This window comes from Dendropsophus ebraccatus, chromosome 4 (genome assembly GCF_027789765.1).
Source record: "Dendropsophus ebraccatus isolate aDenEbr1 chromosome 4, aDenEbr1.pat, whole genome shotgun sequence".
Taxonomy (NCBI): domain Eukaryota; kingdom Metazoa; phylum Chordata; class Amphibia; order Anura; family Hylidae; genus Dendropsophus; species Dendropsophus ebraccatus.
In genome coordinates this window covers 56383623-56409556 of record NC_091457.1, presented here as the reverse complement: position 1 = coordinate 56409556, position 25934 = coordinate 56383623, and the positions used below count along the sequence as shown (strand labels likewise).

Sequence of the window (25934 nt, the reverse complement as noted above, 5' to 3'; positions counted from 1 at the left end):
ATAAAGATTTGTTATGAGGATCGACTCCATTTTACCAGAAATGTAAAGTACCATATGTCACGAGAAAACAATCTCAGAATCATCTGGATAGGTAAAAGCATCCCGAAGTTATTAATTACTAAAGTGACACAGGTCATATTCATAAAATTTGTCTCTGTCCTTAAGGCCATTTCAGGCTCTGTCTTTAAGGGGTTAAGTCTGGTGCCCCTATTCAGGGCAGTACGAGGTCGTGTAAAATGACTTGTTGTGAGAATGTCTTTGAGATTTTTCGCTCTCCTCGCAGTCAGGAGTGGTCTTTCCGTAATGTGTGGAGTAAGTCTTGGTTCTGATAATAGAATGCCTCAATTCTTTTGCAATATTGAATAAATGTCATTCCACTGGTTGCTGTATGTGGTTATCATCCTAACTTTATTTGAATTATTGCGAATTCTAGGCTGTAATAGATGTGATCTTTCTGTGTCACGTGCCCGTTGGAAGGCTTTCGAGATTATCTTCTTCGGGTAACCTCGTCCTTTAAATCTCTGTGTAAGTGAATTGGCCTCATGAAGGAAATCTTGAACATCTGAGCAATTCCGCCTGATGCGCAGAAATTGCCCAGTGGGTATACCATCGCGAAGGTGCTGTTGATGGAAGCTGTTGTATTCCAAGAGGCTGTTTGTTGCCGTTTGTTTACGATGTAAAGTAGTCTGAATTCTGTTGTCACGTAACATCAGCTTTAGGTCCAGGAACTCCGCCTCGGCGTCTGAAATATGGAAAGTAAGAAGAATGTTGAAATCATTATGATTCAAAGAGTTCACAAATGTTTTACATTCATCTCTGGTACCGGTCCACACGATGAGAATGTCATCGATGTACCGGTACCATTTAAAAACATGCTGTTGAAAGCAGGCCCTAGGGTTGCCCCAAAAAGAGGTTGGTGTAGGAGGGGGCACAACGTGCACCAATGGCCGTCCCTGATACCTGCTTGTAGAAGACGTTGTCAAACATGAAATAATTCTGATTCAGAATGAAATAAAGGAGCTCAAGCAGAAACGAGTTGTGTTGCATGTCCCCAGGGGGCAAAAAAGTGGATATCGCCCTTACCCCTACATCATGTCCAATATTCGTATAAAGGGATTCCACATCCAGTGTCACAAGCAAAGCTCCATCCGGAATCTCCGCATCTTCCAATTGCTCAATGAGATGTAAGGAGTCTCTGGCATAAGAGGGGAGTATCAGGACGTAAGGCTGTAGAAAAAAGTAGTACAAGACTGTTCACAAAGACCTCCAATTCCCGAGACGATAGGTCTCCCGGGCGGGTTGATTACTGATTTGTGCACCTTAGGTAGCATGTAGAAGGTGGGTATAACAGGTTTATCAACTGTAAGAAATTTTAACTCTTTCTTTGTGATGATCCCGGCCTCCAAAGATGTAATTAGGAGTCTATCCAGTTTCTTTTTAAATATGGCAGTCGGATCAGAAGGAATTGGTGCATAGTACTTTCTGTTGTTTAATTGACGCTTGGCCTCACTCAAATACTGATCAATCGGCCAAAGAACTATGTTCCCGCCTTTGTCAGCCTCTTTAATAATGAATTCACGGTTTTTGATCATTGTTCATTTTTCCACTAGAATTTTTCACTAGACTGCTCACTTCACTCCAATTTCCTTGTGATGCATTGGTTTTGGATCATACTAATCGATGGCTACCATCTTGCCTTGTTAAATTCCGTACAACGTCAAGACTTCGGGCTAATGTTGTCTACACCTGGACCGCACTATGATCAGCTTGGATCTCACTTGCCTCTTCAATTTTATTGCTTTCAGGATATGAAATGGATCTTTCTTTCCCCCTTTTTTGTAATATATGGACATATTTTTGTTGCATATACATGCATGTATATCTGGGATTTTCTGATGCTGTTATTTCCCGTTCACCCTATGAATGATTTATCCTCTTTATGATTTGTACAGGTCTGCTGGAAATTATTTGATAATACATATAGATGCGAGATATTTTTAGTTACTTAGGTTACTTATATCCTTATCTTTGATTTTTCAGTTTCATTTTGGTGCGTGATGGTCCGATGCTATATTATCTTGTATTATATCCTCTGTCCATTGCTCATTATATACTTTTTGTAACCATCCATTTATTATTCTCATTTTTTATTATTTCTTACTGTTTACACAAAAAATATATTTATAATGGTAGGATCTCAATGCATGCTGTTACATTTATTGTTGAATCGGTCTTATGCACGAAGGTTTATCTTATTATGAGCGCTAAACGATAATCGTCTTGAGTACAGTGGTATCATGCTTGCTAACTGCCGAATATACGGTTTGATTAGGGCTGCATGGGCGCTGGCGCATATTTCCAGCGAATAATCATTATTGGACTGAATATTATACTTGTATTATCTGCGCTTGCGCAATGAGGTATTGGTACCGTACTTCCATTCTCTGTATGGGCAATCTTGCCCTCATTATCACTGCGCTTGCGTATATTGACGTCAAGCAGCGTGTTGACGCGACGCACGTTCTGCCATCGGTGCCTGCGCACTGTACTCCTTGGAACGCCGCGGCCATCTTGTGCGTATCTAATATGGACCTATGGCGCCGGGCCATCACGCACTAGTTAACAGGTATCATATGTGCACAATGTGTATATTATTGACGTATATATAAATATGGGCACTTGCCTCCGTACCAATAATCCCTGACGAAGTTCCAGTAGGGAACGTAACGCGTAGGGTCATGGACTCCAACCTTGTTGCTCCGGTTGCTCATAATTTTTTTTCGATATGGTGAAGTGTGGCTCATTTGTGTTTACAGTGATGCACTTTCATTTATTCATTTTTTAGGTGGCTTTCTATTTTGGGCTTGATTAGTTGTCTGTTTGATATATTTCAGTAGTATCAGTTTACACTTGCACATGTTCACATTTTCTCTTTGGGATTTTTTTGACCTTTTATCATGCTATTGATTTCTGTTTGCATCCGGAGCATATATTTCATATAGGCTGTTGAGTCTTAGGGTACCTTTATATTTTATAGGTCCCTTGTATATTTTTAGTATCAAACAGATCAATTTTATTGCAATCTCAAGGCAATGCATAGTACAAGCATATGGGCCTTTTCGGCCTCCATAGAGAACAAAGAAAAAAGAGCAATCAAGCAAGTAATGATCATAGGGAACAAACAGAAATAGTGCAGTACAGTTTCAATGGCTAAAATAAATAGCAAGTAGTGCCAAATCAAGTAGTAATATAGTACGAAATATCCCTCACGTGGGAAGAGGTATGCCACGGTCTCCAGGTTCGTTCAAACGCCTCCACTGTATCTCCCCTGGTCGCAGCAATTTTTTCAGATAACATGATATCGTTGACCTTGTCCTTCACCTTATCTAAGTGAAGATGAGGTTTTTTCCAACTGGAAGCTATATATATTCTGGCTGCCATTAAAATAAGTTGAGCCAGCTTAAATGGCCTATAGGGCATACGGGAGGGTTTGACACCAAATAGACATAGCTGAGGCGTTGAACGGAGAGGGTATCCCACCACGTCCACCGCCAGCTGAACCACTTGTGACCATAGGGTCTGCACCACTGGGCACAACCACCAAATATGATGCATGTCACCAGTGGCTTGACAGCGCCGAAAGCAAAGGGGAGAAACTGTAGGATAAATTGCATTTAGCCTAGCAGGGACATAATATGCTCTATGGAGAATTTTAAGGGCTGTTTCAGAAAGCGCTACCTGCCAGCTGCCCTTACTAAGGAGCTCACTGCTAGTTTGCCATTGAAGGGGGGACATAGTGATATGTAGGTCTGACTCCCATTGGGTCATATAAGGAAGTTTATGATCAGGCGGGAGTGAGTTCAGCAAACTGTAGAGAGTAGACAACATTCCAATCCTATCAGGGGTGTATAAGGCTAGTCTCTCAAAGTCGGACGGAGAAATTTCAGCTCCAACCACCTTAAGAGAGGAAAAGAAGGAATAAATTTGTCGTAATCGGTATATTTCAGATGGAGGTGGACTAAATTGGCGGGCGCACTCCTCCATAGTATACAAACGTTTTCTACATAAAAAGTCCTGTAGTCTAAGCAGTCCATTGGCTTTCCACCAGGCAAACTGGATCTGCAGCAAACCGGGAGGGAAGCAGGGATTTCCAAACAGGGGGGACAACGGAGAGACAGCAGATTTCAATTTCTATTTAAAGCGTACCTTTCTCTAGAGCGCCAGAGAATGGAGCACTATTTGGGCTGAGGCATGTAACCGTGGCAGAGTGGGCAAACAAGACCACATTAGGGCTGGTAAAGAATAAGGTGACACAAGGTCCGACTCCAATCGAACCCAACTAGGGGCAGCATGAGGGGTGTTAACCAACAGCAGTTGGGTGCTGCAGTGTAATAGTTGCGCAGATGAGGTACCGATAAACCCCAAAACGTTTATGAATCAGCATTATCTTTTTAGGAATTTGCGGCCGTCTGCCATTCCAAATGAATCGCATAAGGTCACGTTGGAGACTCACCAAATCAGAGTTAGCCAATGGTATGGGCAGGCACCGGAAATAGTATAAGATACGTGGTAGCACCACCATCCTGACCGCATTTATTCTGCCTATCCAAGAAAGGTGAGGAACATTCCATTTTTTAAGATCAGCTCTGATAGAGGAGAAAAGAGAGGAATAATTGGAAGAATAGAGCGTAGAAAGCGAGGGTGTAAGTTTCATTCCTAGGTAAGCCAAGGAGCGGGGTTGGGGGCTAAAGCCAAAGTTTAAGTTTATTAGTTGCTGTTGAGTTAAAGGGACTTTGCAATATAGAGTTTCAGATTTAGATTGGTTGAGCCTGAGGCCGGAGAGCTTCTCAAAATCGTTAAGGACAGTCAAGAGGTTTGGGAGGGAGGTTAGTGGGGAGGTAAGGGTAAGGAGGGAATCATCAGCGAAGAGATGTATCTTATATGAACAATCAGCTATATCAACTCCCTTGACATTAGGATTTAGGCGAAGGGAAGTTGACAGGGGCTCCATCGCAAGGGCAAAGAGTGCTGGGGATAGAGGACACCCCTGGCGGGTTCCCCGCGCTATGCAAATAGGTTGTGCAGTGGAGGAAGGAAGTTTAAGGTAAGCAGAGGGGTTGGAATAAAGAAGGTGAAGTATATGGGTAAAAGATCCTCCGAATCCCATAGTGCTCAGGACTTTAAATAGGTATGTCCAAGACACACTATCAAAGGCCTTCTCAATATCGAGACCTAATAACATCAGAGGTCGTGAATGGGAATTAGACCACTGAATAAGGTCTAGCACTTTGCGTACATTATCTGGGGCCTGTCTCCCAGGGATAAAGCCAACCTGATCACTATGTATGAGGGAGGGAAGGAGGAGGTTTAACCGAGAGGATAGAATGGAAGTGAGAAGTTTGGTATCTAAATTTATGAGAGAGATTGGGCGGTAGTTGCCTGTTCTCGTGGGGTCCTTATGGGGTTTGGGGATCACCGTAATTAGCGCATTCAGAGGGTACAGAGGTACTATCCTGTAAAGAGTTATAGAAGGAGAGGAGAGGTTTCACAAGAAGGGATATAACTTTTTTATAGTATAGTGCTGAGTACCCATCTGGGCCCGGGGCTTTGCCCAACTTCAATCGGCCTATAGCATCAGTCAGTTCTTCCGCCGTTATAGGGCGGTTCAGGGCGTCCCTGGCCTCCTGAGAAAGAGTAGGGAGGGGTAGGGATTGGAGGAAGTCTCTTATCTTTGCTGGCGAGGGGGGGAGAGGTTCAGAATATAGGGAGGAGTAGAAAGAGTGGAATGCCTTATAAATACGGTCAGGATGAGAGGAATATACCCCCGGTCGTACCTGCAGTCTATGAATTTGGTTCAAACGCTGCTTCTGGGCCAACATACGAGCTAGGAGTCTATCCGGCTTGTTTGCCCACTTATAGTAAGTTGCCTGAGTCCAGCGAAGTGCCTTCTCTGTCCTGTGGGAAAGAACAGCATTGAGTTGTAGCTAAGCATCAGAGATAGCTTTATGGAGATACAATTTTGGGTTGCGTTGATTAGCTATGGAAAGCCTGGCAAGTTTGTTCTCAAGTGCTACTTGGGCTGCATTACGGTCCCTCTTAACCTTAGTTGCCACAGCAATCAAGCGGCCCCTCATAAAGGCCTTATGGGCCAACCATATCCAGCAGGGGTCCGACGATGACGCATTAGTTTAAAAAAAAGACTGGAGTTCCTCTTGCATTTGCTGCCTTATTCGGGGATTCGTAAGGAGAGATTGATTAAGTCTCCATCTAAATGGAGTAGCTAATTTTTCTGCAAGATCAAACTCCGCTAACACTGCGTCGTGGTCGGACCAGGCTGATACAACATGTCGGGCATATAACAAATGCGGTAAAAACGTAGAGTTAGTTAATATCCAGTCTATTCTAGTGTAATGGCGATGGGTAGGGGAGTAATAAGAGTAGCCCCGAGCCACACCATTACATTCTCTCCAAGTGTCTGCAATGCCCAAAGTTTGGAAGGATGATGTCAAGAGGCGTTGTTGCCAGCCTGTACGCCGCAAAGGGGCAGTATTCGATCTATCCAGCCGACCATTATATACCATGTTAAAGTCCCCCGCCCATAATAACACATCATATTGCAGGTCAGAAAGGGTGGTACAAAGAGACGAGAAAAAGGTCAGGGGATCGTCTGTTGGGGCATAGGAGTTGACAAGACAAATTTTCTTATCATAGACTGTACCTTGCAGAATGAGAAACCTGCCTTCAGGGTCCACGACAACCTCGTGTATTTTAACAGGGGAAGAATTATGAAACAATATTAACACCCCTCTGGATTTGGTGTGGTACGTGGCCATATAGTGAACAGAATATTCGGGGTGAAAATATTTAGGATGGGAATTTGGAGTAAAGTGACATTCTTGTAGTGCTATAATATCTGGCTTATGTTTAGCGTAGTCCCTGAAGGCTTTTTTCCTCTTCATAGGGGAATTGAAACCCCGGACATTATGAGAAATGATCCTACACATTATAACGTGCAAAACATTGTGCTAAGAAGACCTGGTAGAACAGATGGATCCCACGAGACTCTGATGAAGTCCAATGGAAGGGAGACATCCCACGGAGGAATAAGAGGCACTTAACAAGCACACATAACACAAGACACGGACTGCACTGAAGAACTAGAGGAAACAAAGACAAAGAAACAAAAACAAACATAAAAGTCTGTAAACTTGTGGCTGGAATGGCGGCTAGCAAAACAGTATGCCAGCCACTTCCAAGCATACCCGAAGGTACAGTAGGCAACATGAATAACTATCCGCAACCGGCCGCGGTAAACCAATGCTGGCAAGAAGGGAACTAGTTACTGTAGGAAAGAGAGAGTTAGTCAGTCTGGTGCCGGATCATCCTCCACTCCTTGAAATCTACGGCTGGCAGGATTCTTGGGTGCGTTCCAGGAGCGCATCGGGCGTGGAGCTCTCTGTGGTTTAGGAAGGAGCCCTCCGTCCTCACAGGTGATATCTTCTTTCTTGAGGGCCTCACATGCTTCCAGGGTGGTGCGGACCAGGTAGGTATGTCCGTTGATAGCAAAGCCCAAAGAGAATGGAAAGCCCCAACGGTATCTTATTCCTTGCTTCACCAAGGCCATGGTGATCGGGCGGAAGGAGCGTCGACGTTCCAAGGTAGATGGGGCTAAGTCTGTGTATAAGTGCACGGAGGGGGGCATCCCCGGCAGGGGGTCCCGATTACGTGCTGCTGCCATAATTAAGTCCCGCATTTCAGGGTAATGGAGACGCAGTATAATGTCCCTCGGGGTGTCAGCATTGCGGGGCTTAGTCAGTGCTCTGTGTATTCTATCAAATCGGAGCATTTCTGCCGATGCATCAGGAAGTAGGGCCATAAAGAGGGTAGTGACTGTGGACTTCAGGTCCACATAAGATTCAGCCATACCTCTTATTCGGATGTTTGCCCTGCAAGAGCGATTCTCCAAATCCTCAAGTTTCAGCTCCATCATATCTAAACGTTCAGCATGCTCAATAACGTCTTGGCGATCTGAGTCCAGCGTGTCCGCTATCTCATCTACTTTTTGCTCCACATCAGAGACACGTTGGCCCAGTTCATGAATTTGTGCAGTAAAATCAGAAAGAGCTTTGTGCAATTCTTGCCTGAATAGAGTCTTGATGGAGTGAAATAACGCTGGAGTGTCCGGAGGATCGGGGAGCTGAGCTGCGTCATCCTCTGAGGCCTGGGAGGGAGCTAAGATGGCGCCCGTGCTTTCCTGTGAGGCCTGCATGGCGCGGAAGACGTCCGAGATAGACTGTGAAAGACGGCTGGTAAGTCGCTCTTTAGTCTTCCGAACACTTCTAGGCAGAGCCCCCTTCCGGCCGGACATAGTTTGGTACTGATGTGCCAAATAATGGCGCTGCTTTATGCCGGTTTCACCGCGGGTAGAGCGGAGCTCACATGAGACGCGTCCTCCTCAGTGAGCCGCGCGCATGCGCCCCCCGTCCCTTGTATATTTTTAATTGTTTTTAAATGTTAGGGGGGTTTGTGGCCATATGTTTTTCATGTATTTGTATATGTCTCTTGCAATCATGTGAATAAAAATTCCTTTTTGTATTTTCCTAAATTTGTTGTGGTGTGCCTTACGCTAATTACATACCTCTGTTGTTCTCTTTTGGTTGGTTATGCACATATTTAGGTATGTAGTAGGAGCACCCCCTTATATTTAGGTGGTGCAGAATCCATCCCCCCCTTCTTTGTGGCTGTGCTGTTCATCACGCCACTAAATTCCGCCAGAGTTATACATCTAAGAATGTTCTAGTATTGTCTCACCAATAAACATGTATAAATACCAATGGCTTATGGGTAGGTATGTTCCGAAGCTGCCGAGGTTCGGGTTCGTACGAACCCGGACTCTCGGCAATGATTCCCGCTGTCTTAAAGCTCCGTGGAGAGGGTGGATAAAGCGGGAAGACCGCCTGAAAAAAATGGGATACAGCCTATTCCAGCGGGAATCATTGCCGAGAGTCCGGGTTCGTAGGAACCCGAACCTCGGCAGGTTCGGACCATCCCTACTTATGGGCATTTCTTTTTCTTCACACTTTAGATTATGTTGGTGTGATACCTGCATTAAAAGGGTTATCCAGGATTACAATAACAAATTCTTCTTGTCCACAGTCAGCACCACAAATCAGATCCATTGCATTACTGTTGTGCTATTTTCTGAGTGATTTACAAATGTTCTGTGGTAAAAAAAAATAAAAATTTAATCACATCGTTTTTATTAGAAGTATGCAGTGAACAACAAAGAAATTAAAGTGCGTCTTGCAGAGCTCGCATAATAAATCTGATACATGTACAACAGAGTATACATAATAAAACAGCAAATATCTTGTCGTCCATCGTGTTATTATTGGCTAATTTTTCATTTTTTCTTTTTTGTAAAACCGATACAAAAACCCAAGAAAATAGAACAAAAACTGCAACAATCAGTAACAAGAAACCGCATGTCACCGATTGATGCAGAGTCAACAGTCCAGCCCTGTGCGGGCACCAACCCCGTTACAGAAACAGTATTATACTATGGCTCGAAGGGGACGGTGGCTAAGAAAAAATTGCAGTAAATTTTAAAGAGAGAAAGAGTAATAGCCTAGCTCCCCACTCCTCGAACCTCCCCCTCGCCCCTGTGCACAGTTCTCAAAAATTAGTTAACAATTGCATTGGGTTCCTAATGACTCTCAAAAGGATTGCAGTGGGCAGCCCGGGAGAATCCAGCCAACGCCCCCACATTACTTCAAACTTGCGAGGGCATTTACGTTTAAGATAAATCCCTCTTTCTAATCGTACCATCACATTTAGTCTAGACACCATTTCATGCTTGTTAGGAGCTGTAGGGCTTGTCCAATGAAAGGCTATTGTTTTACGGGCCTGATACAGGATACGCTGTATGCCAGTTGTGATATGGTCATCAAGATTTAAGTCATCCAATAGTCCTAGTAAACAGTAAACAATTTTATGCAACAATGCTGGAGTTTTATATACTCTATGGAGCAAATATAAATTTGATGACTTTGTATTAAAATTTAGACGGCTTACTAATTGTTCTTATTTGTCCACAACAAGTAATCCCCGCCATGTGTCCCCTGGGGAAACCAGCGAAATAGTTGATGGAAAATATGTAGACCGCGGTGCCTCCTTGGCCCGGGCACCACAGCACACAGGCCTTCTCCCCCTTCCAGACCACCATTGTGCCCCGCACTGCCATGGCAGACACGTGAGTGCAGAGTAGGCGCTGACAATTACATGTGTCTTCAGCTTCTTCACTGCACCAGATCCCACACTTTTTTGAATCGCCCAGCACTACTACCATGTACCCACTCAACCTGCGCCGCGTACCCCTTGTGGTAAGTGTACCACAAGTTGAGACACTCTGATCTAGACTGAGCACCTGAGTAAGTCACTCTTTAAGGTAAACAAGTGGGAGATGTAGTACTTTGTTTTCCCCACTAGGTGTCACCACTGTTTTTGTGTCTTCTATGCACAGCTGAAGTCAAGGGTTAACTGTTTTGTACCATGTGTTTATGTGCTGACCAATATCAAGTGCTGGTGCTCTTCTGCCTGTCCTATCTTCCCTCTCTTTCACACATACACTCAGCCCCACCACTCACAGGAGGGTTTAGATTTACCCCTGTAGGAGGAGTTAGTTCCTGGTGGGAGGAAGTTCAGAGAGTTAGTAGTTGGACATCTAAGCGAACAGGCATGTATGATGCTAGCTCGTTACAAAGTTATCCTACTATACGCTACAGCAAGTATGCAGTGCTAAGTTCACCTTGGAGGAGAGAAGTCACCTAGGATAAACATTGCCCATGCCAGAAAACTGGGGCACAGTCATCCCAGAGGAGAAAAATGCCAAACTCAAACTACTCCCTACAATTGTCCAAAATTTCTTGAACCCTTGAAAAATAGTATTCCAAGGCAGGTAATGTTCCCCTGGCAGGCTGCAAACCCAGACTTCTCCATTAGATTGCCAGATAAAAAAATAAGATTTATCACTCTACTAATCTATCTCATGCTATGCTTTGTGTCTGGTGATGTACAGCTTGCATGCAGCTGCTTGGCCATGGAAACTCATGCCATAAAGCTCCCATTTCACAGTTTGTGTGGTGATTTTAATGTCAAATAAGGTGGTGGACCTCTGCAGTTAGTGGTGACTTACCTCAGCAACCTCATTTTATGTAATCTGCCACTTCATGATTGGGTTGCTGTCACTTCCACTTTTCAATAATACTGCTCACAGTTAAAAGTAAAAGATCAAAGGTCTCATTTACATGTCTGTATGTTTTGCCTATAATTGTGGATCTGTCATTATGGATGAATTATGTCCCCATTGATTTCTATAGGGCCCATTCACATCAGCACTAATCAGGAATTGACCTGCTTTAGTGATGGCAGGCTATTTCAGGACCACCCTGGAAATCAGTAAGCTCTTTAGAACAATCCATTCTTTCACAAATGTTTGTAAAGGCAGACTGCATTGGTAAAGGGTTTGGGTAGTAAACGTTTGACCTGTACAAATATTTCATAGAATTTATAAAAATGTCACTGTCTGGAATTTTTTTTTTTTTGCAGAAATCAATAGTCCAGGCGATTTTAAGAAACTTTGTAATTGGGTTTATTAGCCTAAAAATGCATTTTTATCATGAAAAAGCAGTTTGAAGCTCTCCCCCCTGTCTTCATTGTTCTCCTATGGAGAGAGCTAAATAAAACACCAAAACAGGACAACAAAGAGTTAATCTACAAATCCCTCACCCTTTATCTCCTCTAACAGTCACCACTGACCTCTCTGAGCTCTGATTACAGGGTTCACCCAGCTCTGTGCCTGTAATCCTCTGTTATCTGCTTTCTGCTGTCGGCTAACTGCCTCCTTCCTCCTCCCCCTCCCCTCTCCCTAGAACAGACTGGGTACGTCTGATGCAACAAGTCACAATTTCCAGATTTTTTGCAGTGGATGGAAAAGAGGAGGGAGGGGGGGACCTGGGAAAAGGTTTTTTAAATGCAGATAATGGCATAGTTGGCTAATAAACCCAATTACAAAGTTTCTTAAAATTGCCTGGACTATTGATTTCTGCAAAAAAAAAAAAAAATAAAAAATGAAAAGTGACACTTTAACCCTTAGACGACCCAGGGCGTATAGTTACGCCATGGACGTCTGTCCCCAGACGACCTAGGGCGTAACTGTACGCCCTGGGTGTTTCTCCCGCTATGAAGCGTGCTCCGGAGCGGAGCGCGCTTCATAGCAGGTGGGAGCCGGCTGCAATCAGCAGCCGGGACCTCACCGGTAATGACACGCGACCGCTGCGTTTAAGTGTAAGTGACAGGGGGAGTCCCCTGTCACTTACCGATCGGGACCCCCGCAGTGTGACTGCGGGGGTCCCGATCGGTAAAACAAACCGCCGGAGGTCTCTCACCTGCCTCCGTGCGGTCCGATCGGCGATCTGCTGCACTGAGCCTGCACAGGCAGGCTCAATGAGCAGATCGCCGATAACACTGATCAACGCTATGCCTATGGCATAGCAATGATCAGTGTAAAAATCAAAGTAGTGAATGTACAAGTCCCCCAAAGGGACTTCAAATGTGTAAAAAAAAAAAAAAAAAAGTTAAAAACACCAACACACAACCCCAAAACCCCTTCCCCAATAAAAGTTGAAATCATCCTCCTTTCCCATTATATAAATAAAACATATAAAAATATACAAAAAAACATATAAAATACCGTAGCGTGCGTAATTGTCCAATCTATTAAAATATAACAAGCGTCATTACGAACGGTAAACGGCGTACACGAAAATAGGGGAAAAAGTGCGCGGATTACCGATTTTATGTTACATTATATATAAAAAATAATTAATAAAAAGTGATCAAAACGTCCGATCTTCACAAATATGGTATTAATAAAAACTAGAGATCATGGCGGAAAAAATGACACCCCATACAGCCTCATAGGTGAAAAAATAAAACCGTTATAAGCGTCACAATAGGCCCATTTTATGTATAATTAATTGCCAAAAAAAAGGATTTCATTTAAAAAAAAATATATAACATTAGAGAATCTGTGTAACCTGCATATGGTTGTGTTCGGACTGACCTATAGAATAATAGTATTATGTCGCTTTTACCATATAGTACATTACGTAGACACAGGAACCCCCCAAACGTTACCATATTGCATTCTTTTTTGCGATTTCACCAATTTATATCTTCATAAATAATATATATGGAATTCCATCATACATGTTATGGTAAAATGAAAGACGCCATTACAAAGTACAACTATTCCTGTAACAAATAAGCCCTTACATGGCCTTGTAGATAAAAAACTGAAAGTGCTAGAGCTCTTAGAAGGGGAGGAGGGAAAAACGAAAACACAAGATCAAATTTGCGCGGTCCACTGGGTCATTTTGGGCCTGGTCCTCAAAGGGTTAAGACATAAAATTGAAAATTTGTAATTTTTCTGATAATATAAAGTTTTGAGTAGTCTTTACCAGTTCCATGTATATTCCCTTGAAGGTAGGAGTATATGTATACCATATTAACAATACACCACATTTCCCATAGCAAAATCAAATCCCATTTTCAGTACATTGAAGTGTTACTATTATTGCAAAGCATGTGTAACACATCACAGAGACATGTCAGAAGTTCTGTAGATATACCAGGAAGAAGCATGCAGTCATGCCCTTCACTCTCTGTGATCTACCACCACCAGTGCACCGATCTGTCTCGCCCCGGCTAACACTCTACGCTGATATTCATTAGAAAGGGAGGATCGGCACCAAACCGGGTTCACACTGCGTTTTTGTGTTTCGTGTAATGTATCAATTTTTTAAATGATTACTTTTAATGTAGACAAAAACGTGGTCAACCACATTTTTGTGTAAGCTAATAAAAAGCATCCGTTTTGATCTGTTTTTTTCTTCATGATGGAAGTCAATTTAAATAAAACGGATCCAAACGGACTGCACACAATTAATTGCATGCGTTTTTTTTCATAAAACATACGGTAAACGTACTGCAAAAACTCAGTATGAACCCAGCCTTACGTGCCAAAGGATTTAACTACAAACTGCACAGAAACTGCACCAAGGATGAAGGTAGGACGCGTTACTTCATCCTCAGTCCCCTATGCGCAATAGAGACATATCTGCAGGTTACAGGCATTTAGGGGGAGATTTATCAAACATGGTGTAAAGTGAAATGGCTCAGTTGCCCCTAGCAACCAATCAGATTCCACCTTTCATTTTCCTAAGAGTCTCTAAGGAATGAAAGGTGAAATCTGATTGGTTGCTAGGGGCAACTGAGCCAGTTTCACTTTACACCATGTTTTATAAATCTCCCCCTTAATCTTAATGTGGGTGTACAATAGTAGAAAATCATGAGCTGACCCAATAGAACAATGAGTATGTTGAATTACCTATTAAATGACCAATATATTTTTTCAGGAAAAACTAGAGCAGGATCTTTATTGATTAGACCTTACTGTTTTCCCACATTAAAGTGACTGTACCACCAGGCCCAGGCTGAAGCACTGGAGGCAGGCCGACCCACCCTTAGTGGGAGGAAACCCCCGCCCCTCTATGATAAGGTTTCATTGATTATAATGGAGTCAAGTCATGGAGGGGCTGGGGTTTCTTCCCACTAAGGGTGGGTCGGCCCGCCTCCAGTGCTTCAGCCTGGGCCTGGTGGTAGTCACTTTAAAGTGTAAAAAAGTAATTAAAATTGAAACACATTTTATTTACAAAAGCATGAAAATATTGATTGAGTATTGAGTATTTTTCAGTCATCGCTTGCTCTGCTTTAGAGGCTGATTAGACAGGGCAATCAGGCAGATATCACCCCATGTAATAAAGACAATAATCAGCCGAGGAGCCGATTATCATCTAATCGTTGTCTTTCGGCAAGTTTAAAAATCATCGACCTCTGACCATGCATCGCTCCATGTAATAGCAGGAGCACGGTTGACGGCTGATGAAAGATTATAGAACATAATAAAGTTATACTTACCTCTCCAGCCTCACCTAGTATCCTTCTGCCTGGTTATCCAATGCTACAAAAACATGGCCACTTTCTTTCAGAGACAACACGACTCTAGTCTCGAGTTCAGGTGCGGTTTGCAATTAAAGGAGTTATCCAGCGCTACAAAACATGGCCACTTTTCCCCCTCTCTTGTCACCAGATTGGGTGGGGTTTCAAACTCAATTCCATTGAAGAAAATGGAGCTTAATTGCAAACCGCACCTGAACTGGAGACAACAGTACAGGAAAAGTGGCCATGTTTTTGTAGCGCTGGATAACCCCTTTAAGCTCCATTCACTTCAATGGAACTGAGCAGCAAAACCTCACCCGAGCTGGAGACAAGAGTGGGGCTGTCTCTGGAAGAAAGTGACCATGTTTTTGTAGCGATGGATAACCCCTTTAAGGAGTACCCCTTTAAAGGGAACCTGTCACCCCCCGTGCCGGGGTGACAGGCTCCCGACCCCCCGTTAGAGCCCCATATACTTACCTAATCCCGCCGGGTCCCGCTTCTGGAGATGGTCGGGTGATGAAGATCTCAGCCGCTGCAGCCCGGCGCGCGCGCTGAGAGATGAGTCCAACACCCATAGAGAATGACGGGAGAGTCCAGCGCTCCGTCATTCTCTATGAGCGTTGGACTCATCTCTCAGCGCGCGCGCCGGGCTGCAGCGGCTGAGATCTCCGTCACCCGACCACCTCCAGAAGCGGGACCCGGCGGGATTAGGTAAGTATATGGGGCTCTAACGGGGGGTCGGGAGCCTGTCACCCCGGCACGGGGGGTGACAGGTTCCCTTTAAGCACATCTTACTGGAAAGTGGGGATGGCCTCTCGAAAATAGGCATGGCTTAAAGGACAACTCCCGCGGGACCCCTCAAAAAAAAAAAACAACACAGACACACACAGACACCATACTCACCATCCCTCCGGTGACGTTCGCCACTCCCTTCGCCCGCCGTCCGCCTCACCGTCACCGCCGTCCAGCGATGTCTCTGACTTCCGGGTCCTGGGGATGGAAAAGGCTGCCAGTGCGCTTGCGCACCGGCAGCCTTTTCATTGGCTGGAGCGCATCACATGGCTTCCAGCAACCTCAGCCAAACAGGGCTGAGCAAGCTGGAAGCCATGTGATGCGCTCCAGCCAATGAAAAGGCTGCTGGTGCGCATGTGCACCAGCAGCCTTTTCCGTCCCATTCACTCTCTATGAAGACGCCGAGGAGGAAGAAGACCCGGACCGCCCCCCAGCTCTGACGTCGTCGTCACCAGATGCCGCCCGGGAGAAGAGGACCGTGACGATCGTAATAGGTAATGTATATATTCTTTAACTTCCGGTCGGGGGTCCGAAAGTGGGGGAAGGGGGCCAGACCGGGTATTTAACCACATTACAAAGTTATATAACTTTGTAATGTGTGTTAAATAAGCTAAAAAAAATCTTTCGTGGGAGTTGTCCTTTAAGGGTTCCAGAAATTGTGGTATGCAGACATTGTATGGATGAAATGTATGCCAACTAATGGAAGTCACTATTAATAAGGTAACATTGCCAGACACCAGGTGACCCCCCACCTGCAGCGCCAGTCACACCATCACACAGTCTATCATTATTACATCTGCTCCACAGTAACCAAAAAGGCAACACAGAGAGAAATCATGTGACCACTCCATGTACCACGTGACCCACACATCATCAATCCTAGCAGGAGTAGCTCCAGTACTGTAACTGGAAGAACCATTGAGCCGCGCTCTAGTTTTCTGGGGGGAAGAAGAAAATCAAGCACAGAACGGAGCGGAAGTCCATAGAGTTGGGGAACGGCTTTTACGTGCTTGTTGTGCTCGAGGCGGGAGAGCGCTAGATAAAGGATGGCTTCGGCCCCTAACATTGATGTGGATGCCACTCAGCACCTGAGGGATATTCTGAAGCTAGATCGTCCCGGAGGTGAGAAGCGGGGAGGGATGTGCGGGAGGCGGAAGTCAGTTTGGGAAGTTTAGAGTAGAGATGGGGGGAGCCTCGGCTGTGCGGATCGGTTCTGTATATTATATATATATCTCGGAGCACTGACGCCTTATACCGGGCCGGGGGACAGGCAGCTTGGGCTAGTTATTTCTAAGCAAAAGTTTACTTTGTATGTGATGGAGCAAATGTTATCACTCTCATCACCCCCCACAGGCAGCACTGATCACGTCTGCCGAGCTGCATTATAACTCCCAGCAGAAGCTAATGGACCCTTCTGTATGCTTCTACATCCCTGGGACGGGTCATACTATAGGCCCACACTGACGCAGTGTGTGCAAAGAAGCAAGGAGGATTATGGGAAACTTTGTGCATTGTTGCATGGCAACAGTGGGGTCAGAGTTCAAAGAGGAAAGCAGGTCCATGAGGGATAAAAACTGTACAGAGATTTGTTATTTTACCTAAGAGGTCCTGTCACCTGTCAGTTAAAGCAAATCCAGGTATTGTCCACGAAATAGATTTCTAGTAAGAATGTAAGGAAATGTATCACTCAATAACCAATTAGGTGTCACCACTTGGAGGGTCTTTACACTGTCAGGCACTGTCTGCTCTGATTGGGTCCTGTGCAGTGTAGTGACAAGACTCCAATTGGTAACACCTGCTTGGTTATGCAGTCATATGTTTAAATTGTGTCAGGAGTGTAAACTATATATATTATGACTGGCCACAGATCTTCCATCCTCCAGGGACAATCTGTGGAATATAACAGTATTTAAAACTACCTACTGGATCCCAAAGAGCTTCTGATCTGACAGTATTCAGCGCCACGTGTCAGCCTGAGTAAAGAGCCAATAACTTTTTTCTTTTTTTTTTTTTTTTTAAATACAGCGGTACCTTGGATTACGAGCATAGTTGGTTCCGGGACCAAATACACTCTTATACCAAAGGAAATGTTCCCATAAGAAATTGCTGATATGCAGACAATTGATTCCACACCCCCAAAAATAATGTTTTTTTTTTATATATTGAATAACATGTAGAACAGATGAAACAATGAGAAACAGCTGGATTTGTCATATTATACATTACTGTAGAGTATAGCCATCAGCATGTGGTGTATAATGTATAGTAAGTGCATAAACCTAAAACACAGCAGAAGTTTGTAGATACGGGATGGAACTGCAGATCCCCGTAATGCAGTAGTGTAGTACAACAGGCTAGAATAAGGAAGGAGGTCTGTGTGGTCACATGACAGCAATGGGAAGGGGAGTGTGTTCAGCATGGACCAATCAGAAAGTGAGAATCACAGCTGTGCAGGAGGACAGTGACAGAAACTTTTCTATATAGCAGTGTGTATAGCTGAGTGTGAGTGCAGGCACATTATAACAGCAGTGTGTATAGCTGAGTGTAAGTGCAGGCACATTATAGCAAGAATGGAGAGGATGGGAAACACAAGGGCTGACAGAGACTGCAGGGAGCATGAAGGAATGGGCAGGGCATATGTGGGCACATACATGTAGCACTCTCTGTCCGGGGGGAGAGAGAGGTTACAGCTATGAAGAGATTACCTCCACAGTCCTGTTCCCTGATGTAAGCCCCAGCCTGAAGTGGATCAGCTATGTTTGGAAGGTGAGGGAGACTTAATGGGTCAGAGTACAGTGCTGTAGACCACTTTGTGCAAGCCATGCCCCTCCCGCTTTCCCGCTCCCACCCAGTTCAGGAAGCTCTTAAACAAAAGCAATGCTCTTAAACCAAGTTACAATTTTAAAAAACTGTGAGCTCAAAACACACAACAATCGCCAATAATTTCACTGTCTCTCCTCTCTCATGTCTCCTCCGCTCTTGTAGTTCCCTTCCCTTCCATAATAAAACATTCCAGGTAAACCACTGTTCGTTGACCATCTCTTCTTTCTTCTTCTATAGGAAACCCTTCTCCCGTGCACTGTCCGGGCTTGCTTCCAAGCACATGTATAATGTCCTCTTTTGCTCTGCCCACTAGCGGTCCATTAATTTCTCTTCTTTCTCTAACCAACATTTTCTTTCTAGCTTCTGACACTTTGCAATTGGCGCATCTGGCTCATTCATCACAGCTCAGCTTTCGTGGACTCTGATATGTTGCTATCTATCATAGACAAAAAAGATAGATTGATAAATGTGGACCAATTTAGTCTGTCTACGTGTCTCTATACATGTTTTTGTCTTTTATTCTAAGATCCAACACATTGACTAAACAATTAAAAAGTCATTTTTTTTTTTAGATCCTCTGAATGAAAGTCGTCGAAAGTCAAGTTCTTTTAATGGAGAACTGAATGGCTTCATTTCTGACCCTGTAACACATCCAGATGCCACAAGTGTTGATGCTACGTTGCTGGACAATACAGTTCGTAATGTTCAGATGCCATTCCCTGAGAAGCAAGTCATGTAAGTATTTTTTTTTTCTTTCAAACTTACAGTTTAACTTAATTCAAGGTTTTATCAAACAATAAAGAGTTAAAGACAAACGGCCACTAACAACCTGCAGCGGCATAATTCAAAGTTGTACAAGTGTTGCACACTAAAAATAAACATTACAACATATCCTAGTAATAAGCCCAGGATAGTAAGGGTGTGTTCACACAGATTGTGCCCTCTGAGGAGCGGATACATTGGACCCTGTCGAAGTCAGGTGCCAATCTCTCATTGCAAGGGTTCCATTTACTTCTATAACTTGAATGTAGTTAGCTAATGACTATGTTCAGGTCCTTTCCCACATGTTTTCATATGGACTCAGAAGTGCAGTAAGCCTAATAAGTGCGGTTAATAACCCAAATGTAGTCACTAGCTGACTCCATTTAAGCCATAGAAGTAAATGGGGTCTGTGCCAGTCCATGCACAGATATGTTAACATATCTGTTCCTTGGAAGGCACAATCATAACACAAACCCTGCCTAAGATAGTTTCTGTCTTTTCATCACAAAAAAAACCCAAAAACTCATGATTGGGAAAACCCAATGAAGGGGAGGTTCAGAGAGGGGCCGCTCTGAACCGCCGCGATCCTGGTTGCCTACTGTTGCACGGACCGCGGCTATTAGCGGATGCCGCCGATCGGCCGCGCCCGCTAATTAGGACAGTTAGATGCAGCTGTGAAACATGACAGATGCTTCTAACTGCCTTGTGTGCGCCTCTCCCTGGTGTCTAGTGGCCGGATCTCCCCCACCTGCGATCGTATCCCCGAGATCCAGTGTACTGAGCCGACTGGGGCTCAGCGTCGGAATGACGCTGATCCCGGCTCGGCAATCTATTTAGTTAGTCTGCAGCAGACCATTATAATAATGCACGTATCTGATGGATTGGCGCTCTATTATATACACAGCATTGATTTAAATGCGAGATCAGTGCTGTGTATATAGAAGTCCCCCTGTTTTTAATAATAAAAAATCCCCTCCCCTAATAAAAGTTTAAATCACCCCCTTTTCCCATTTTATAAATATAAATAAATATATTTTACATCGCTCGAAATATTAAATTATCACATTCCTGATCTCGCGCGGTAAACAGCGTAAGTGCCAAAAAATCCCAAAGTGCAAAATTGCGCATTTTTGGTCGCATTAAATTCAGAAAAATTGTGATAAAAAGCGATCAAAAAGACCCATATAAGCTATTAAGGTACCGAGAAAAAGTACACATCATGGCACAAAAAATGACACCTCACACGGCCCCATAGACCAATAAATATAAAAGCGCTATAAGTAACATTAAGGAACATTTAGTTTTTTCGAAAGGTCTTGATTTTTTTTATAAGCCATCAAATAATATAAAAGTTATACATGTTACATATCGTTGCAATCGTAACAACTAAAGAAACATGCATAACAATACCACCCCAAATAAAAAATATTGCGTTTTAGTTTCAATTTCACTGTGCATATAATTTATTTATTTTTTTTTTTTTTGGTTTCGCAATATATTTTTTGTAAAAATTAAGTCTGCCATTTCAAAGTACAATTAGTTGCACAAAAAATTAGAGGGGTCTGTAGGTGAAAAAATGCAAGTGCTATGGCCTTTTAAACCCGAGGAGGAAAAGACAAAAACACAAAATCGAAAATATGCCCAGGAGGGAAGGGGTTAAGCTTGTTGGCTGCACATGCTCCATTGCAGCACTAGGAATTAGTGGAGAGCGAGCTGTCTGTGAAACAGCAAGGGATTGGGACTAGGGACTAATATGTGAGGTTTAGCAATGAAAGCACAACATGAAGTGCACAAAAGGGTGGAGACTACAGGGAAATACAGGATGAGGGGAAGATCCCCCAAAATAGATGACCGCAGTGTATGATGGGATCTGTAGTCTGCTACCCACATGGAATACAGCTGAAACCTCACCCACTCTTACACTGGAAAAGAGCATGTATGGAGCAATAGAGAGCTGGGAGAAGATGAAATCCCAGTGTAAGTATATAGAACCGTCCTGGTTTTCTCTCTGCTTGTTCTAGTGGGTTTGGTCTGGACTTTCTAAGCTTTGACTGATCAAAAAATGTTTATATGGTAAATCGTTTGCATTTTGACGTTTTTGGTGTTTGAATGAGATTGTAGGGTTAAAGGGTAGGGTTATTCAGTGTTACAAAAACATGGCCACTTTCTTTCAGAGATAACACGACTCTTGTCTCCAGTTGAGGTGCGGTTTGCAATTAAGCTCCATTCACTTCTATGGAATTGAGCAGCAAACCACCCCCCAAGCTGGAGACAAGAAAGGGGCTGGCTATGGAAGAAAGTGGCCATGTTTTTGTAGCGCTGGATATCCCCTTTAAGCTGCATTTATCATCATCTACATTGACTTTAAATACCGTTTTTTGTTTTGTTTTTCAACTGTAGCTGCCTCTCTGGGGGTGACTCTCCTGCTTGCATTGAGATTGTGGGCAATGATGTTGAGATTGTGGCCAGTAGTGATTCTAATATTTGTAGCAAAGCAAGAGGAAGCAACAAGGTAAGTTCAACCGTGCTCTGGTCCATAAATAATCTTAGATGATCATTCAGGACTGAAGGCAGATCAGACACACTTCTTCTCTGATGGAACAGGACACTGCTGATAGCACCACATGTCAAAGCCACACACGGACCCGGCAAGAAGGAGAATTCCTTCCTTTATAGTTCTTATTCCTTTTGCATCAAACTCTGACTTTGGTTCAAACTGAATATAAAACTGTTGTGTTTTTATAAAACTTTCTCAGATACATCTGCTTTCTTACAGTATTAAAAAGAAACAGATTTTACTTTTACCAGGTTGCACCAACTGTGTCCGTGCGTCCCTAGAACATATCTGAGTGCAGTAGATTAATCTGCTAGAGTAGAAGAGAGCTGCTTGTATAGGGGTCATTTTGAGTCTCCCCCACTTACAGCCATCCCTCAATAGGCCTCACACTGAGGGAGACCACACTGAAAATGAGATTTTCTTCCTTGACTGTTTTTTTTTTTTTCCCCCAAACTTCTTTTCCCACCATCTGCTTTTCCATAAAAGCTGCAACTGCTGCAACTCCAGCCTGACTCTATTCTTCCTCTGTTAAGGGGCCAATTTAGTCTGTATATGTGTATATAGTATCGGAGAAGAAATCCTTTTAACAATGAAAATAATATTCTATTTCAAGTAAGCTAACCCTATAATGTTACATATAAGTCAATAAGTGAGTAAAGTATATGGTTACATTACATTATGGTGACATGAGTCTAACAAAAAAGTGTATATATAAAATAATTGAAGTAAAAAGTCTCGGTTTAATGTGTAAACTTTTTAAAGTCGTCCTAGGTATGTTTCATTGTTTAGTTAATAGGTCTATACTTAGAGGTTCATAGACGTGATTGAAAGCGGGTGTTTTTCCCTGTATGCAATCTGTTGGCTTTGGGCTTTGTAACATGTTTTATGGGTCCTGTGCTTCACAATGTTTACCAAGTGCCTGAGCAAGTGTCAATCATTTTAGTATAAAAAAATTTAAAGTATAATTTGGAATCTTATTTGGATATCACATTGTAATTTTTATTTTTTGGTTGGTCCATCTATTTGTGCCAAGAGACCTGTAAAATAAGCATTTATTTCTTGAACAATTTTAATTATAAGCATCTGCTGATAAGTTTTTAATCCCTTTTTAAGAGTTCTGACCATGCCATGTCTTTTTAGTGTATACTGTGTGTGTTGTTGTCATCTAAGTGTGTGGTAGTATCACATTCTGGATGTGCACTCAATTTTTGTGTTTCTTTTGAGTTTTGTATCATGGATCTAATGTATAGCACCCTTACTAAAATTAGAGTGGTACATATTGTCTGTTACTGTCACATAGCAATAAATGGATTACTAAAGTTTTGTCTCTTTATGTACAGGTGAAAATACAACCTGTGGCAAAATATGACTGGGAACAGAAATATTATAATGGAAACCTGATCGCTGTGTCTAATGCTTACCTTGCATATGCTACAAGAGGTATTATGGTTTTCTGTGTATTTTTGGTTATGTGAGAACAATAAGGCATAGTGCAATATACAGTAAAAAACAGCATCATTGGGGACCTGATACAGACTGGAAAAATAGACATTTTGGATTATTGCATAGCTGTCACTTGATTCATGAGGAATGGTAATGCAGTTAACTCATTACAGGTCTTTGGTCTAGAGGTAGTTAGTGCTAATGTCAAGAATATGATTTGTTTTTACAGCATGCTGCTTTGTGCTGAACATTTCCACAGGCAGAGGAGAATTTGGGGAATGAATACAGCAGCTGCAATGTTCTGTAATGGCTCAGGGCAGGGCACTGTTAGGAGTGCTGGGGGGAGGGGGAGTACACTCTGTGGGAGGGATGTATTCTTTCACATGACCAGTCATCTGAAAGATTTTTTTACTGTATGTTAATATTACATTGTGTTTCAATGTGTATTAGACCTAATACAAGTAAAGTATTGGTAATAAACCAAGGCCAGAAAAAAGATACTGTGCCAATGTGGAAACTTATAGAGAGGTTTGTAAAGATTAAGAAAATGTATTTTCATCCTATTTTCTTTGTGATATACAGGTTCCAATGGTACAGCTATGATAAGAGTTCTAAGTATCACCACAGCAGAACGAATATTGCTTAAAGGAATTACTGGTAGTGTCACAGACTTGGCGTTTGCTCACCTCAACTCAGACCAGCTGGCCTGCCTAGATGAAGCAGGAAGCCTCTTTGTATGGCGACTCACTATGGAGAATGGAAAAATAATGTACGTTTCTATAGCTTGAATAAAATGTTTTTTATTGTATTATTAAGAAAAGCTTTAGCTGATGCTAAATTTAAACATATCTTTAAAGTGTTGAGCATTCCTGAAACAGTACTCTTTGCGAGATATAGACTTGCTAATCCCCATGTACCTTTCTTTGTTTTAATATTTTTTGTCTGTGGTTATGACCCTCTAAGATGGGCCAGGCATGCCCAGTTCAACTGCAATGTCCAGGAAGTACAGGCAGGTGGTCTCCACTGACCATGCAACTGTGGCGTCTGTACTCTAGCATGGCAGCAGCTGGGTCGCAGTTTAAGAGAAATCCAGGAAGTGACTAGACTTGTGGGGGGAAAAATGTCATGTTGGTTACTTTACTAAAAACAGCACATTTGTGCTAGAATCACATATTTTACTAACTTTGCCTCTTGGAACAGCTCCTGTAACCCCTTTAGGATCAGGCCATTTTTGGCCTTAAAGTAGTTATACAAGATAGTAGTTATACAAAACATGGCAGCTTTCTTCCAATAAACAGTGTCGCACCTGTCCTCAGTTTGTGTGTTGTATTACAACTTGGCTCCATTCAATGGAGCTGACCTGCAATACCACAACCAAACTGAGGAGAAGAGTTGTGTGGTCTCCGCTTTAATAGATCTGTCCTGTCTATGCATTGGCAAACATTGCTTTCTTCATCAATAACTGCCCATTTTCACAGCTATATCAGCCAAACCTTTAAATATTGCTATTTATTACACAGTGCTTTGTTTAGGTTCAGTTCACATTGTGTAACTCAGGTGAAAAGTTAAAATCCAGGGGGGCGCTGTTGAGGGGTGTTTGGAACATAATAAAGAAACCTGCTTAACAGTCACTGCTCATGGACCCCCATTGGCTTCCTGTATCTCCTGTGACATTACTACCCAGCTGAGAAAAAGCTGCTCAGCCAGTCAGTGACTGAGGTGGCCCATAGCTGCAGGTACTTACCACTGGGTCATTAGGGCACAGGTAGCTGGGAAAGATTGAGCTGGTGATGCTGTAGGGGGATCAGGGACAGGTAAGTATTGCTTTATTATGTTTTGGGTTTCTTGGTTTTAATATAAACAAAACAAAAAATTTCTGCTTGCTAGTACTAGAAATAATCAACCCACATCACCCAGTCCAGCATCTCTCAGTGATTGTTAGGAATGTTATCAGGGTAAGTAAACAGAGAGACAGGGGTGCACCAGAATGCTGGCATTAGACTGGGTGAGGTCACTCTATTGTAGTTTATTATCTAGCCCTAGATTTTTACTAAATGTATACATTCTTTATTATTTTTTATTAAATATGAGAATACCCTTTTAAGGTGTGATTTATGTGTACATTTATGTGCAAAATAAAATTTGTGTTTTATTTTTATTTCTGTTTATTCATTTTTCTAGGGATGAGATTGTGGTGCACATCAGTAGACCAAACCTCACTCCCTTAAATAGTAACCGACGGATAATCTGGTGCCCTTACATACCTGAAGAAAATGAGGAGAATTTATCAGAGGATACTAGCCAGACTATTGCATTGTTGCATGAAGAGATGGTAAAGCACATTACTTTGCTCGGTCTTTTTAAAGCTTTTTATAACGACATTTGTAAAAATCATACAGTTTTGCTAAAAGAACCAAAGTTTTAAAGCATTACTGTCACCTCAAAAACACACGGACATTTTAAAGGTTTTAATTGGTCAGGGTCTGTGTGTTCAAAC

The 25934-nt window shown here is 42.9% G+C and overlaps 2 protein-coding genes across 3 annotated transcripts in view; one reads left to right on the top strand and one right to left on the bottom strand.

Moving 5' to 3' along the window:
- SLC12A4 (solute carrier family 12 member 4) overlaps nt 1-16114 on the bottom strand; it is a 76578-nt gene extending 60464 nt beyond the window's left edge. Inside the window, exons 1-2 of the mRNA XM_069965891.1 lie at nt 15964-16114; nt 9104-9221 (exon numbers count right to left, since the gene is read on the bottom strand). Coding sequence (XP_069821992.1) covers nt 9104-9179 — 76 coding nt within the window. The 5' untranslated portion in view covers nt 9180-9221; nt 15964-16114. The remainder of the gene's footprint in view (nt 1-9103; nt 9222-15963) is intronic.
- Nucleotides 16115-16749: 635 nt separating this feature from the next.
- EDC4 (enhancer of mRNA decapping 4) overlaps nt 16750-25934 on the top strand; it is a 45319-nt gene continuing 36134 nt past the window's right edge. Inside the window, exons 1-6 of one of the 2 annotated variants that reach the window (XM_069965887.1) lie at nt 16750-16974; nt 19248-19410; nt 21838-21949; nt 23335-23434; nt 24020-24206; nt 25619-25769. In XM_069965887.1, the coding sequence (XP_069821988.1) occupies nt 16899-16974; nt 19248-19410; nt 21838-21949; nt 23335-23434; nt 24020-24206; nt 25619-25769 (789 nt within the window). In that variant the 5' untranslated portion in view covers nt 16750-16898. Of the gene's footprint in view, nt 16975-17391; nt 17490-19247; nt 19411-21837; nt 21950-23334; nt 23435-24019; nt 24207-25618; nt 25770-25934 lie in introns of those variants that run through there. The other variant, XM_069965888.1, reaches the window with a different exon arrangement.